We start from the raw sequence: 14039 nt of genomic DNA on the forward strand, positions 1-14039 counted from the left end.
CTGCTGTGGAGGAAAGGTTGGTTCCTTTTTTATTTTAATAGTAAAGCACATAATTTTGCCGTTGCTACCATGTGTACAATCCTTGTCTGTTATGATGAACCCTGTTTAAGATGCTTTCAAGTATGTGCAATATATTTAGTTAGAAATTGGGAAGCCATAAAACAGCCATCAATGGATCATGATCTGGTGCGGGAAGACACCAGTGCAAACATGTATTTTTTACAATCTTTCTCAGGCAAAGTTAAGGCACTTGTCAGATAAAAAGAAATAGTACTGAACCAACTTGACACTTCTTTTCAAGGGGATAGATTATTTACCATCCCACCATCCCACTTATACCTGTCAACGTTCTTCTCAAGAGAGGAAGACTTTCAGCATTTCAGTTCAGAGAATATACTAACTCAACCAAAGGTGGATGAAGCTCTCGCTTCGTTGTTCAAGAGGATTGCCTCACCTCCAACCTTTTTAGTCCTTGTCTGTTATGAGTCTTCTGACCATCTCAACCCAACTTAACTAAGACTTGAATCTCAAACTAGTTGGTGTCAGCTGCATGGATCTGTCTTCTCCATTTAATTACAGAAATTTAGTAGAATACAAAAAATATTTACCAAGTGCTGAAGCTTTAGAATGTGCTTGTTTGGAAAATTTTTCAATGAGGAGTCAATTAAATTCTGCTTAATTACAGCATTGTTTCAGTTCCTATAAAATGATGGTAGCTTCTTGATAATTTTATCTCCTCAATTCATGTTTATCTTTCTTGTTGCAGAGTTTTACATGCAATTCCCTCAAATGAAGCAATTGATACTGTTGAGGTTAGCTTACAGATCTATTTTCTTCATGTTCATGACTGGTCTTTTCTGTCTTTGATTTCCTTGCTCATATCTATATTATATAATTATATACTTAAAATATCATGGCCTTTACTAGATGCAGAATCCATCAGATAACAATAGTGAATTATTTATTTAGTTGTCTTAGAAGTATGACAATGTCGTACTTAGAGTCTTGTTCTACTTATTAACTAGTCGGTGACCCATGCGCCTTTTTTAATTAGTTTTTATTATGATTATTATTTTTACAATATTGTTCAAATCGGAGGAAATACTCCAGAATTTTACTACTGACATCACTGGGGACTACATCAAATGAGGTTGTTGTGTTTGCTATCGATGAAGTCTTTAATTTAACCTGTCTTTTTATATACGATAACTAATATTAAACTTCAAGTGGAAATGGCCATCATTGCTTATTGTATCATTTGATGAATTTAAATATGAAATAGAAATTTTTCACATATTTACCCTTTTAAACATACTGGTTCAACGTAATTAATTATTTATAGAGTTATTTATTAAAAAAATTAAAAATAAAATGAAAATTCTTGATGCTTATTTGATTTAAATTCTTGATTATTTTCAAGTTTTGAAAAATATAATATAAAATGCATGATTCTATATTGCATCAATTGATGAATCTAAATCCTGAATAGAAATTAATTCACAAACTTGTTCACACATCTACCCACCTAAACATAGTTATTCAACATAACTAAAAATATTTATAGAATTATTGAATATTAAAAATCATATCTTACAATAAAATTAAAATTCTCGATTTGAATTTTTAATTACTCCTTTTAAAAGCAAAATATAAATTTTATGACTTGATTTCTTTTTTCTTTTCAAGAAAAGACTCGATTAAAAATTAAAAATTAGTAAGGGTGTAAATAATATATAATTCAAATCTTATATCATTGAAAACTTTTAAATAACTTAGAGACAATTACTCCTTTTTGTTTGCTCCTAAACCTTAAATAAAATCAATTTAATTAATGATTCAAAGTTTGTAGATTACAACAAAACACGAGTCAGATAATTTTTTTGGCAAAAAAAATACAATCTTTTCAAATGTTTTTTTTAAATGAAATTCTAATTATAAATAAAAAAGACTATACATGCATTTAATTAAATATATCGAGAACTATTGTGCCAATAAATACAAAAACAAAGTGTTAAAGTGTCTATTCAACTTACCTTGCTGCAGATCGAATAACTTTGTTTCTAACGCAAAAGAATTAATGTGTAGGTGTTATTAATGTATTTTTTGATATATAGTAAAAAAATATAATCATGAATCAAAAAATCAATGCTTATATATAATAAAATATAGTAAAGATTATATGCGTTAGTATAAACATATAAGATTTTAAGCTAATTTTTAACATAGCAGTAGAAATGAACAATGTTGCAATTGCTTTAGTGAAACATCATTTCTTTAGTCTTTGTAAAATAATTTTTCTCAAAAAAAAAAAACCCAAAAGAATAAAGATAAGAACAAAAAGAATCGTCAAGTGTAGAGTGATAAATATTCAAAGTGTAAAAAATAGAAAATAATATTTTTTTTTCAAAAAAGAAAGTGTAAAGAAAAAAAAAGGAAAAATTAAAAAAATATTACCAAAAAAATGAAGATAAGAAAAAAAATTGGTGATAAATAAGCCAAGTGTAAAATGATAAAAATGCTAAATATAAAGAGAAAAATATATAAGAAAAACTTGTTTTCTAAAAAAAAAAAAACCATTAAAATTATAATTTTGCCACTTGTACATACCGTTATAGTAAAAACAATTGATAAAATTTATAATTATGTCATTTCTACAAGAAACCATCATTTCCTTTTAGTATATTTATAATTTATCATCTTTTCTTTCTTATGTTTACATTGGTTAGCTTTTGAGTCTGCTAACACGTAAACAAGCTACATGTCTTAATTATTCTATAACTCTCATTGTGTTACGCTCAAAATACATTTTATATTATATTTATTCAATCCAAACATTTGTACAGTTGTACTCATCGATTGATATTGGTTTAGATGAATTAAGAAACAGGAAAATTATTGTAATTGTAAGGAAAACTTTTTTTTTTAGAGGATATGTGCATGTAATATATTCTATATTTTCAATCCATACTCAATTTAAAGAAATATTGCAAAATTATTTTACATGATTTCATAATTTTGTTAGCAAGTGGTTTAATTGAAAAACATTGAGGATGTAAATCAAATATTATATTATTATAAACTTTTAAATAATTTAAGGGGTTTTGATAAGATTATTATAGCATGGAGAAATTGTCCTTGCCTTTTTTTATAGTTTTACTTCACAAAGAATGTTCAATATATCACTTAAATTAAAGCTTATAACATGAATTTTTGATTGGTTTAAATGCAAATAATAAAAAAACAACAACTATATTGTTAGGAATCTTGATCTAAAGTTTTTTATTTAAAAAATCTCTTATTTTCTCTACTCGAAGCTTCATTAATGTGTTATATAGACATATTACGGAAGGCATAAGAGACTCATCTTATTTTATAATTTTCACATGGGCTATTATATGATTAGTTAATAACTGATTCCCTTGCATGCATGGCAATGAAATTTCAGCATAGTAAATTGTTATGATTTACTATTATATATAGATGGATTGCTGTTTCAGATCTTGATATTATCCAACTTTCATGGTTATTAAATAGGTTCTACAGTCGAGAACAAATCCAACTTTTGTGTCTTGGAAAGGCGGAGCAGTAAGTCAACTATTCATTATTGCATTTTTTGTGTCTCCTTGCTTGTGGTTGGTTTTATGTGTGGTCAAATTTGAATTATATCAATTTTAGTTAGAATATTGATAACTTGATTTATTCCTCGTGTCATTTGCACAAATTGTTATTCGCAGATCCTTGGAGTTCTTGATTTTGGTCGTGATGCATGGATTTATAGGGAGGACTGGATTCGCAATGGGATCCACGTTCAAAGTGGTAGAAAATACAAGGACTCGTACTATCTTCAAGCTCAAGCAACATGCTATATAAATTCTTAGGTGACAGGAAGTATGCTCTGATTTAGAGCTAGCAACTTCTCCTTAAACAAATTCTAATTTGATGAGAGCATTTTAAGTTTCCGAGCTCCCACTGTTGAGTTCTTTTTTTTTTAAGAAGGTGGGACACATCTATGTGTACAGATGTTAGTGCCAGTTGCGCTTTTCATTAGCATATGCTTGGGGTGCAGCAGGAAAATTCTCAAACTTAATTGAGGTTAGTTGCCAAAACACCATCTGCCGAGTGAAACTGCATTTTTTTTACCCTATCAGTTTTCCAAACGGCATGGCAGTTCTAGTCTGGGAGAGTGGGGTTTTGTAGCAAATGTCGCGAAAACTGATGGGTGTGCTCGGGGGATTTAGAAACTCGGAATGAGCCCATTTCCAGTCCATGATCCTATTGAGCTTCTGACGCGGTTTTCGGGTCAATGATATTGGAACTTTGACACTGTTGTGGGCTCGATGTAGACGATGCACTTCTAAAATTGTTTGGATACAAAATGTGATCTCGGTTAATGAACAAGTTAGCTCAGAATAAACTCCTTGGCTGTTGAATAAGAGCTACTCGCTAAACACCTTTTTTAGGGCTCTACATATGTTTTGTAAGATTTAGGAGTAAAAAATCATCAATTCTGTTTTACATTGAAATAATAAATTCTATGTAATTTACAAGTAAAATACTTGCTGTGAGCCATCAATTTAGAACTCGAGATCCAAATAACTAGTGAGGAAGAAACAGAAAATCCCGAAGCTGTTGATAGTCGCAGGTTTCACCATCATAAAAATTGTTACATGGGTGAACAAGCTGCCAACTTGAAAGCTCTGTTCCAAATGTAAAGCAGTCCACTTCATTGTACGAGCTGAACTCATACCTGTGGTTGGAAACATGGTTTTCAAAAATAATTTTTAAAAAATATAAAAAAAATTATTTTAATATATTTTTACATATAAAATGTTTGAAATCATCTTCACTACTATCCCAATCGTAACCACATCTTAAAACCATCGCTGCGTCGATCTTAAACACACCCTAAAATAAAACGCACTAGAAGAAGCAGTTAACTCTAGCAACAGCAATTAATTAGCAGAAACACAATCATTAATGATTGAATAATCTTTTTAGTAACAATACATGATGGAAAATTCTGATTTCTGTGGGTCTCTGAAGGGGTTCACAGCTCATTGCAAACTTTAATTTAAGACCTGATTAACAATTAAAACATTATTACAACTGCCCTTACAATCTTTTAGGGATTTTCTTTGTCAGAGTTTAGCAATTATTAGATGGTCCAATCCAAGCACGCCACATAACTCTGGATACAAACTCTTCCTTATCTCCTTGTAATTCTCGCCAAGCCATTTTCTCGACGCCAACTGTTCCCCCAGGCGCATCGTAGCCTCACTCAACCTCTCCTCGTTATCGTGTGCCGCCTCCACAATCCCCCTCCTCACCGCCTCGTCTCCCTTAACCTTCGCTCCTCTCAACAACACATCACGTAGAACCGAAGGCGATCCCACCTTGGCCCTAAAAAGGGCCGTGAAGTAATCAGGGAACGGAAGCCCAATATCAACCTCGCTCATGTACAGCACACCTCTATCTCTCTTCATGTGGATGTAGTCATGACTCAGAGCCAGGATCAGCCCCGCGGCGGCTGCGTGGCCGTTGACTGCCGCGATGGTTGGCATAGGGAGAGAGATTAGCTCGGCTACCACCGGCTTGAGAAGTTCCACCATGTGGTGGAGACGCTCGGTTGCTTTGGGCTTGGAGCTGGCGGCTTGAGCCCAGGCTAGATCGAAGCCGTTGGAGAAGAACTTGCCCCGCGATGTTGTGATGAGAACCGAGCCTTTAGTGGCTTGCGATTTGGCTTGGCGAAGAGCGGAGAGGATGGAGTCGATAAGAGTGGGGTTTAAACGGTGCTCATCGGCGCCGGTTAATGTTAAAATGAAGATGTTGGTGCCGGTTTTCTCTAATGTGCACATGGTGAGTGATGGTTAAGAAATCGATATCGCATATTGTTTGGGGAGGAAATTTGGTTATTATAGAAATCGGACAAAAAAGAAAAACGACAAAAAAAGGAGTAGTTAGGGATGTTGATGTTTTTTTTTTTTTTTTAATCAAGGGCGTGAGTGAAGGAAAGCTCATGGAAAATTTTCTATTTTAAGATTCCATTTTAGCTGTAATTATTATAGTTATCGAACCATGCCAGGGTTTATTTGACCAAGAGATTATATAGTTTCATCTGAATTAATTTGAAAAAATTAAAAAAATATTTAATTTTTTTTATATTTTATTAAAAAATAAAAAGTAATTTATGTAGATATAGGTTATAAATAATAAAATTTAAAAAAGTATTTTAAAAGATATTTTATCTCATATTAAAAAGATATTATTTTATTTTTAAGTTGAAATATTTAAATAAAAAAATTATTTTATATTAAAAAAATATAATTTTTTTTACGAACATAAAATATATATACTAAAAGATTTTAAATATTAAATTAAAAAAATAAAATATTCTTTTAATATTTATACAATAAACTTACAAATAAATTAGCAATCATATGAAAAATATATATTAAAAAAAAAGATTTCTAACAAGAAAAAAACACAATAAGAAAGTTTTTATTGAGTTTTATCGAGTTACTTGGATCTTAGATTTGGATCTTAGATTGACTTGCTAAATTGACTTTTAGAATTATTATTATTATAATGGAATTAGTTGCAATAAATAGTTGACTTGCTAGATTGACTTTTAGAATTATGATTATTATAATGGAATTAGTTGCAATAAATTTTTTCTAATGTAATAAAAAATATTTAGGTAATGATAACTACAATTAACTAGGATTAACCTGATTAATATATAATTTAAGATATAACATCAAGACAATCTATAATAAAAAAAATAAAAAAATTATAGGAATCAAAGTCCAATAATCTAATACAAAGAATAAAATAAAAAAATATTTATTTTAAAATAATATGAAAAGAAAAAACTTAAGTTAACACAAGTTTACTTGACTAAATTGTCACATGCAATATGAAATTAAAATAAAAAATTTAAATATTTTTTGAAAAATTAGCAAAAATATCGAAGTTAAATAAAGAATATTAAAAGAAAAAAACTTGTATTAACTTGATTAACTGATATTTAGAGCAACCCCACATGACAAAAAAAAGGTTGAAAAATCACAAAACTCAGGACTAATAATTTAATATTAAATGATGAACTTCAAAAAAAATTATTTTTTTAAAAAAAATCTAGAAAAAAAGTTGATTCAATCCAAGTTAACTCGATTAACGCGCTACTTGAGATAACTCATAAAAAGAAAAGTGGAATAAATAACAAAGTTTAAGGTTCAATAATCCAATGTCGAATGATGATTTTGAAAGAAAAAATTAATTTTTAATAAAAGACAAAGAAAAAACATAAATTGAACCAAGCTCGGGTCATTAGATTGAAATTACTCTATAGAAAGACAAATATAAAAAATCAAGAAATAAAATTTCTAATTATAAAAACTTTAAAAACAAAATAAATAGAAATCAAAACAATAAAGACCAAGTTTGGTATAAAAACTAAATTGAAATAAAATAATTAGAGATTAAATTGAAAAAATAAGAAAAAAATAAAAAAATAGTGATAAAAAAAATAATGACTGAAATTGAAATAAAAATTAAATGAAAAAAAAAAATTAAATTTTTTTATCTAATTTATCTCCACTTCTGTTGTAAGCATGTACCAAATCAACAAGAAAAAGAAGAGGACAATGCACACCTCTCAACATCATCATAATAGTGGGTTTGGATAATTAGACAATCTTATATATCTTATTTAAAATAAAAGGATTGTTACATGTTAGTATTTTTTTAATAATATTTAATTTTTTAAAATTATTAAACAATTCTTGAGTGACCTGAAAATTATATTAAAAAAACATAATAAAAATATTAAAACATCCTGCAAACAAACCTTAGATTTTTTTATTTTATTTTATGAGCAATTCTGTCATTTTACTGTAAAAAAAATAAAAAGATAAATAAACCTCTTTGTGCAAGTTTTCTTTTTTCTTCCAAGGATGTCAGCATAATTTTAGTATTTATTGTCAACTATCTGAATTCTCCGAGTGCAATGAGAGAGTAATCAACACAACAGGCTAGAGAGAGAGAGGTCAATGTTGACAGGTGCGATCATTATCTTGAATTGGATCACCATGAACATGGCATCCATTGACGATAAATAATTATTCTAGTAATAGCACAAAATCTCATAACTGAAATTTTTTTTTTTCAATGATGTTAATGATATATGCTTTTGTATGCTATACAAAACTGTTAGCAGTTTAAAGTTGCTAAATGACGATGGACTTCTCTGATTGCACAAATATGATGCACTATACTGCTGGCATCTAAGCAATTCGCATCATCCAGACAGTTTTTGCTAGTATGAGATCTTAATTGCTGTTGGTGAAGATAGAGTGATCCAGATGAAGCGGCTTTGATCTTACCTATGAGGAGAAAAGGTGCCCAGCAGACTCCAGAACAAAACAGAGACGAACAAGCTATATCAAACCCATCTCTAAGCAAGCTTGTTGGTGCAGCAGATACTTGTAACTCGGAGGTGAACCGCTTTGAAAGTTGTCTTGTGTTTTCCGAATACAAAAAAATAACTCCTTTTGAACTCTTCTCATTTCTATCTTAATTATGCAGGAGATGGAACCTCCAAGCACACTAATCTCTAGTGGATGTCAGAGTGAGAGAAAGGAATTGATGTTTAGAAAGAAGCAAATCGGATATGTGACAAGTACGTAGTTTCTAGTGAAGAAAACGCACAATCTGCGTTGTCCTTTCACAACATAGATTGTAGCATAGAAAATCAAACAATAAGAAACTTGATCTAGAGTGCTTTGAAGCAGGAGGGCTTCCTTATTATTCTTAAATATATTCTCCAGGGAAGCAACAACACAATCCCAACTGCTACACAGATGGCAACAAGAGTGAGTTCCTATAATTGTCTACTTCATATCAGAGTTCAGTGTGGATTCGATTCAACATGTTGCTCCGAGATCAGAGCTGTATATTTTATTTCCTCTTCATTGTGCGTCTTAGGTGAGGTGGTGCAATGTTATATGTTAATATGTTATCATCTGATTTGGTAAGTTCTTGTGTAGATTCTAGCAGATGCTACGGGTCTTGGAAAGACAGTGGTGACATTTTCGCTGATACTCGCAAGAGGAGGTAGAGGAAGCACTGACAATCAAGAAAACACCTAGGAGAACAAAGGTGCCTGCACAAACACCCTGTCTAAAGCAAAAGGTGGCGCTCTTATTGTTTGTCCCGTGACCTTGCTTAGTCAGTGGAAGGCGAATTCTCCACTCTTACATTCGGGATAAAGAAGACGAATTGTATATATCATCCCTAATTTTGCCCATTCTCACTGCTTCGTATGCAAATGATGATGCATCAAACCACTCTGCAACAAATAGGAAGGAACTATAAATGCCTTTGGTGCTTCATTTAATTAACTGTTGCAATGGATATTATATCGTGGAATGCTGATGTATGTTGTAAGATATCTTATTGGCTGTTCTAAGAACCTTAGGATGAGTTTGAAACCCATTCAAAGCCTACGAATATTTCCACTTTCGTCCACTGTGTTGGGGACACTACAAATGAACCTTGGATTATATCTGGATATGACGTCGTCTTAACCACATATGGTGTCCAAATAGAATCTTATAAACGTGTAAGAATCTGCTATCTTTCATTAACCAATCAGTTTCATTTGCATAACAACAGAATCAATTACTAAATTGCCTGTCTGACTTGTATTTTTTCTTTTCATTTTCTTTAAATCTCAATTATCTTCTCTTCCAATCTTCCCACTTGAATGAAACTTTGTGACATCTAATACAGGATTCCGAGGACAGCATTTTTTACAAGGTGGAGTGGCGTAGGGTATTCTTAGATGAAGCTCATACCATTAAATCTTATGTAAGAGAATAGAAATAAAGAAAGAGCTGCAGTCTTAGATGAAGCTCATACCATTAAATCTTGGATGAGAATGGGTGCTCAGTCTGCCTTTTGCATTGCCCTCAAACTGTCATTGGTGTCTTACAAGGACGCCTCTCAAGGTCTGTGTACTTGTTCCTTGATGTGCTTTTTTTATCCAAAATTGACGGGATTCAAGATCCCCGAAGCAATATGGTGAACATCTCTTACTTTATTCTAGCCATTTCTTGAATACTGGCATTACTTTTCAGCAAGGTACGGCTGGTTTGTAGTCTTAAAATTGATAAAGAATGCCTATTGTTACATTGTTTATGAATAAATGAATTCTGTTTGTCATCAATTGCTGCAGAATAACTTGGAAGACCTGTACAGCCGTCTATGCTTCTTGCATGTGGAACCTTGGTGCAACTGGGCTTTGCTAGGATAACACAAACACATCACTTCTTGATTACTGCATGGTGTAGATGACTGGTTGATGTTTTAAATAGATAATCCCATTATCTTAACTTCTGTAGCTTGTACAATTAAGCTGTGGGATTAGTCCTCTGGATACCTTGTTCATAGTAAGTTTACTTTCGTTCAAGTGGAACAAATTGATTCAGAGGCCTTGTGAAAATGGTGATCCAAGAGGTCTGAAATTGATCAAAGCTATTTTGAGGCCATTAATGTCGAGGAGAACCAGAGATACAAAGGACAAGGAAGGAAGGTGGTTATTCCTTTCATTCTCTTACCTTTTTTTTCTGGAGCAAAATCCTTGATCAGAAACTTCATATTTGGTTTCTGGTTTATGTGATTTCAGGCCCATACTTGTTCTTCCTCCAACTGACATTCAAATCACCGAGTGCGAACAGTCAGAAGCTGAGCGTGACTTTTACGGTGCCCTTTTCAGAAGATCAAAAGTATCGTTTTTCTTACGAAGTTTCACATTTTCATCTTCCATATATACAAGGCCAAAAATGAGATTTTATATGACGATGAAAGTAGAATCTCATTTGAAACCTTTTTCCTCCCCTGATGAACTGAAGTGCATTTAGTCATATGTTTACTATTACCTCCCACACAGTATCAAGAATAAGATTGCAATTGCATAGGATGATGAAAACATTCCCCATTAAATTGCATTCTCTATCGAAGTATTTTAATTGCTTTGTGCATATTTGTTATTGTGGTACGTGATGTTTTTTAGAAGTGTTTTTAACTTGAAAATTCATTAAAGTATTTTTTCTTTATTGTTAATATCATCCCATTAAAATCATTGAAAAACATTAAAAATAATTATTAGTTTAATATTTTTTGAAGGCAAATATATTTTTGAAAGGATCTCCAAACAGGCACTTGGATGAAACCAGCTGCTGCTTATATAATGCAAAGAGGTCCAATTTGATCGGTTTGTGGCACAAGGGAAGGTCCTTCATAACTATGATTAGATCCTCGAGCTACCACGAGCGAGGCAGCGTTGCAATAACCCATTTCTTGTTATGTGGAAGGAAGGATATAGTTTCAAATAACATCAACAACTTTAACAAAAAGAAGACTAATCTTCTGCTGTTCTTTCTATTTCCTTGTTTCTGATTTGTCTGAACATACGCAGTCAAGCTGATTCACAGCAGTACGATGACTTGGACAAGCTTGCTAGAAGGTTCCTGGAAACAAATGCTGATCATGCCATTCCAATACAGACAGTCCCAACAAGGGTATATGTTATGGAAGGCATCTGACGGGCGGAAAATACTGAGTGCCACGTGCTCGGAGTCTGCAGAGAACCCTGTGCTCACACCATCTGCGCGTAGGATGGGCAGGGAATGTCTCCTCTCAAGTTGGCGAACGCCAACAACTGGGCTATGTCCCATCTGTCGAACATTTCTAAAGAAAACTGAACTCATCACATGCCCAACAGAGAACAAGTTCCGGGTTGACTTTGAGAAGAACTGGGAGGAGTCTTCAAAGGTTTCAAAGCTCCTGGAATGCTTGGAACATATTCGTAGGTCAGGTTCTGGTGAAAACAACATTGTTTTTAGTCAGTGGACTTATTTTTTTTTATCTCTCGGAGATCACATTGAGAAGGAGAGGAACTGAGCTCTTAAGGTTTGATGGAAAACTACAACAGAAGCAGGAGAGGGTTTTGAAGAAGTTCAGTGAAACCAAAGAGAAAACGGTATGCCGTTTCCAAGAACACGCGTGTCGAGCTCCTTAAACTTTGCTCCTTAAACAATCATGACGGCTTAGTAGTTCTTAATGGTCAATATTGAAGTATCTTAACTATCTTTTGCTTGTTGCTCTGTAAATTTCATGAATTACTTGTGTGGGAAGAAGATTAGTACAGTAGTTTAATATGGATAACAATGCTAAATTGCAAAGCTAAAAGACAAGAAGAAATTCAGGAGAAAAATATGCAGTGTTTTTTTTCTATACACTAACTTCTTCATTTTTATACTTATATTTATTATTCTAATTATAAATTTATTTACAAGTCTAAAATTCTAGATAAATAAAGAATTAAATTAATAAAAAAACATATTTCGAATAAGAAAAATAATTCCACTAATTTAACTCATTGATGGTTCCTTTATTTTTATTTTTTAAAAAAATATCTAGTTTATTTTTAATGTTTTTGAAAGCTGATTGTATGGGTCAGAATCTAACTACATGCCACAAATGCTTTTTTTTGTGGTAATTTTCAAATCTCCTAGTATCTCCCTTCTCCAATGAAAGAATTTCCCTCTATTATGTGTTAGGAAATTGCCATTATTATAGCAACCACTCCACTCAACTTATACAAGTGGGAGCACAAATTATGACATAATTTTTGCCATGTTTCATGGCTTTATTGTCCCCTCCATGTTGACAATAAAGTTGGAGGAGCTCATCATATTTGCCTATAAAAGAGGCATGATTTTATGAGAGAAAGTGGTGAGTGTGTGTAAAAAAATAGAGAGAAAGAGAGAGCTGCAAGGGTAGCAATGAGAGTTGGGAGTAGAGTGAGAAAGAGAGAGCTGTAAGGGTAGCAATGAGAGTTGGGAGTAGAGTGTGAGTGGGTATGAGTGTAATCCTCCTTCTTCATGTATTTGTTTTGTTTTTTTTCTCCATCTCTAATAATATCGACTCTCCCGTGGATCTTCTTTCTCCATCTCTAATAATATTGACTCTCCTGTGGATGTAGGCGATTTGTTGAACTACGTTAAATATTGTGTCAGTGTGCTTGGCCTCCTATGAGCAAATATCAGTACATCACTGATCAAAATTACCAACAATTGGTATCAGAGCACATGGTTTAAAATGGTGTTTGATTTTGCTCAAAAATGAAAGTTGTCAAAATTTTGTTTTGACCATACCACTATGTAGAGGAGAAAGAGACGAAGCCACTGTTGAAAACCGCATCGGAATAGTCCTCACGCTTAGTCACGAGTCGGCAAGGTGGTTGGCCACCCGCGCAGACGCTCGCCAAGCGTCGCACGCGTCTTCTTCACTCGGTTGAGCTGACCCAACCCGAATACCAGGCGACTCGACCTATATGCTGGATCTGGATGATGCTGACATCATCATAACATCACAACAGCTTCAGCATGCACAGGTGGTATGCCACGTCAGCACCAGTCAGTAGCCACGTCAGCACTGTGGGACCTACCTACCATGTCACCAGCCATGAGCCGAGAGTCAGCCGAGCCGAGTGGAGCCGAGCTGAGTTGGAGCTGAGTTGAGGGAGAGGATTCTGTGTAGTGGAGTCTACGTGCAACCGATTCTAAGATTGAATCTGGGCCGTTTATCATGCTAGAATTGTTTTGATCAAATCTTAGCCGCCTGAAGTGCGATTTGGATGATTTCAGACTTGTTTCCAGCTAATTTGATCTTTCTAGATGCAATGGTATGGTCCGATCATTGAAATTGAGACTAGACATAGCAGTGGTGAATTATTAAAGAGAGATTGCCCGATCAGGAGGCATCTAAAGGTCATCATGGTGGTCGATAGAGATGAAGAAGAAATCACACATATTTGCCCAATTACATGTGTTGAACTGTTATGTGGGGAAAATTTTTTAATTGCTTTGAGGGATGGAAAAATTAGAACACTCTAAACACCATATCATGTGGATAATTAGAGGCGGAGAGTAGAAATTGATAAAGACCAATCCTGACGAATCTAAGCACTCGTA

General features: G+C 33.1%; 2 protein-coding genes and 1 pseudogene across 2 annotated transcripts in view; 2 read left to right on the forward strand and 1 right to left on the reverse strand.

Annotated features, from left to right (window-relative positions):
- Positions 1-4111, forward strand: part of LOC105129947 (actin-related protein 9-like) — a 13773-nt gene extending 9662 nt beyond the window's left edge. The window contains exons 18-21 of the mRNA XM_011032222.1: positions 1-16; positions 767-812; positions 3535-3585; positions 3735-4111. Coding sequence (XP_011030524.1) covers positions 1-16; positions 767-812; positions 3535-3585; positions 3735-3878 — 257 coding nt within the window. The 3' untranslated portion in view covers positions 3879-4111. The remainder of the gene's footprint in view (positions 17-766; positions 813-3534; positions 3586-3734) is intronic.
- An 845-nt stretch (positions 4112-4956) lies between these two features.
- Positions 4957-5937, reverse strand: LOC105129948 (3-hydroxybutyryl-CoA dehydratase-like protein, mitochondrial). The gene has a single exon (XM_011032223.1). The coding sequence runs from the start codon at positions 5853-5855 to the stop codon at positions 5139-5141; it is 717 nt and encodes a 238-aa protein (XP_011030525.1). The 5' UTR covers positions 5856-5937; the 3' UTR covers positions 4957-5138.
- A 2301-nt stretch (positions 5938-8238) lies between these two features.
- On the forward strand, positions 8239-12082 carry LOC105130062 (putative SWI/SNF-related matrix-associated actin-dependent regulator of chromatin subfamily A member 3-like 3; annotated as a pseudogene).
- The last annotated feature ends 1957 nt before the right edge of the window (positions 12083-14039 follow it).

This window comes from Populus euphratica, unplaced genomic scaffold, assembly GCF_000495115.2.
Source record: "Populus euphratica unplaced genomic scaffold, PopEup_1.0 scaffold17.1, whole genome shotgun sequence".
Classification (NCBI taxonomy): domain Eukaryota; kingdom Viridiplantae; phylum Streptophyta; class Magnoliopsida; order Malpighiales; family Salicaceae; genus Populus; species Populus euphratica.

Bases quoted from the DNA above. Each gene is read 5' to 3' on its own strand.
- LOC105129948 (XM_011032223.1), bottom strand. From the start codon at position 5,855: ATGTGCACATTAGAGAAAACCGGCACCAACATCTTCATTTTAACATTA.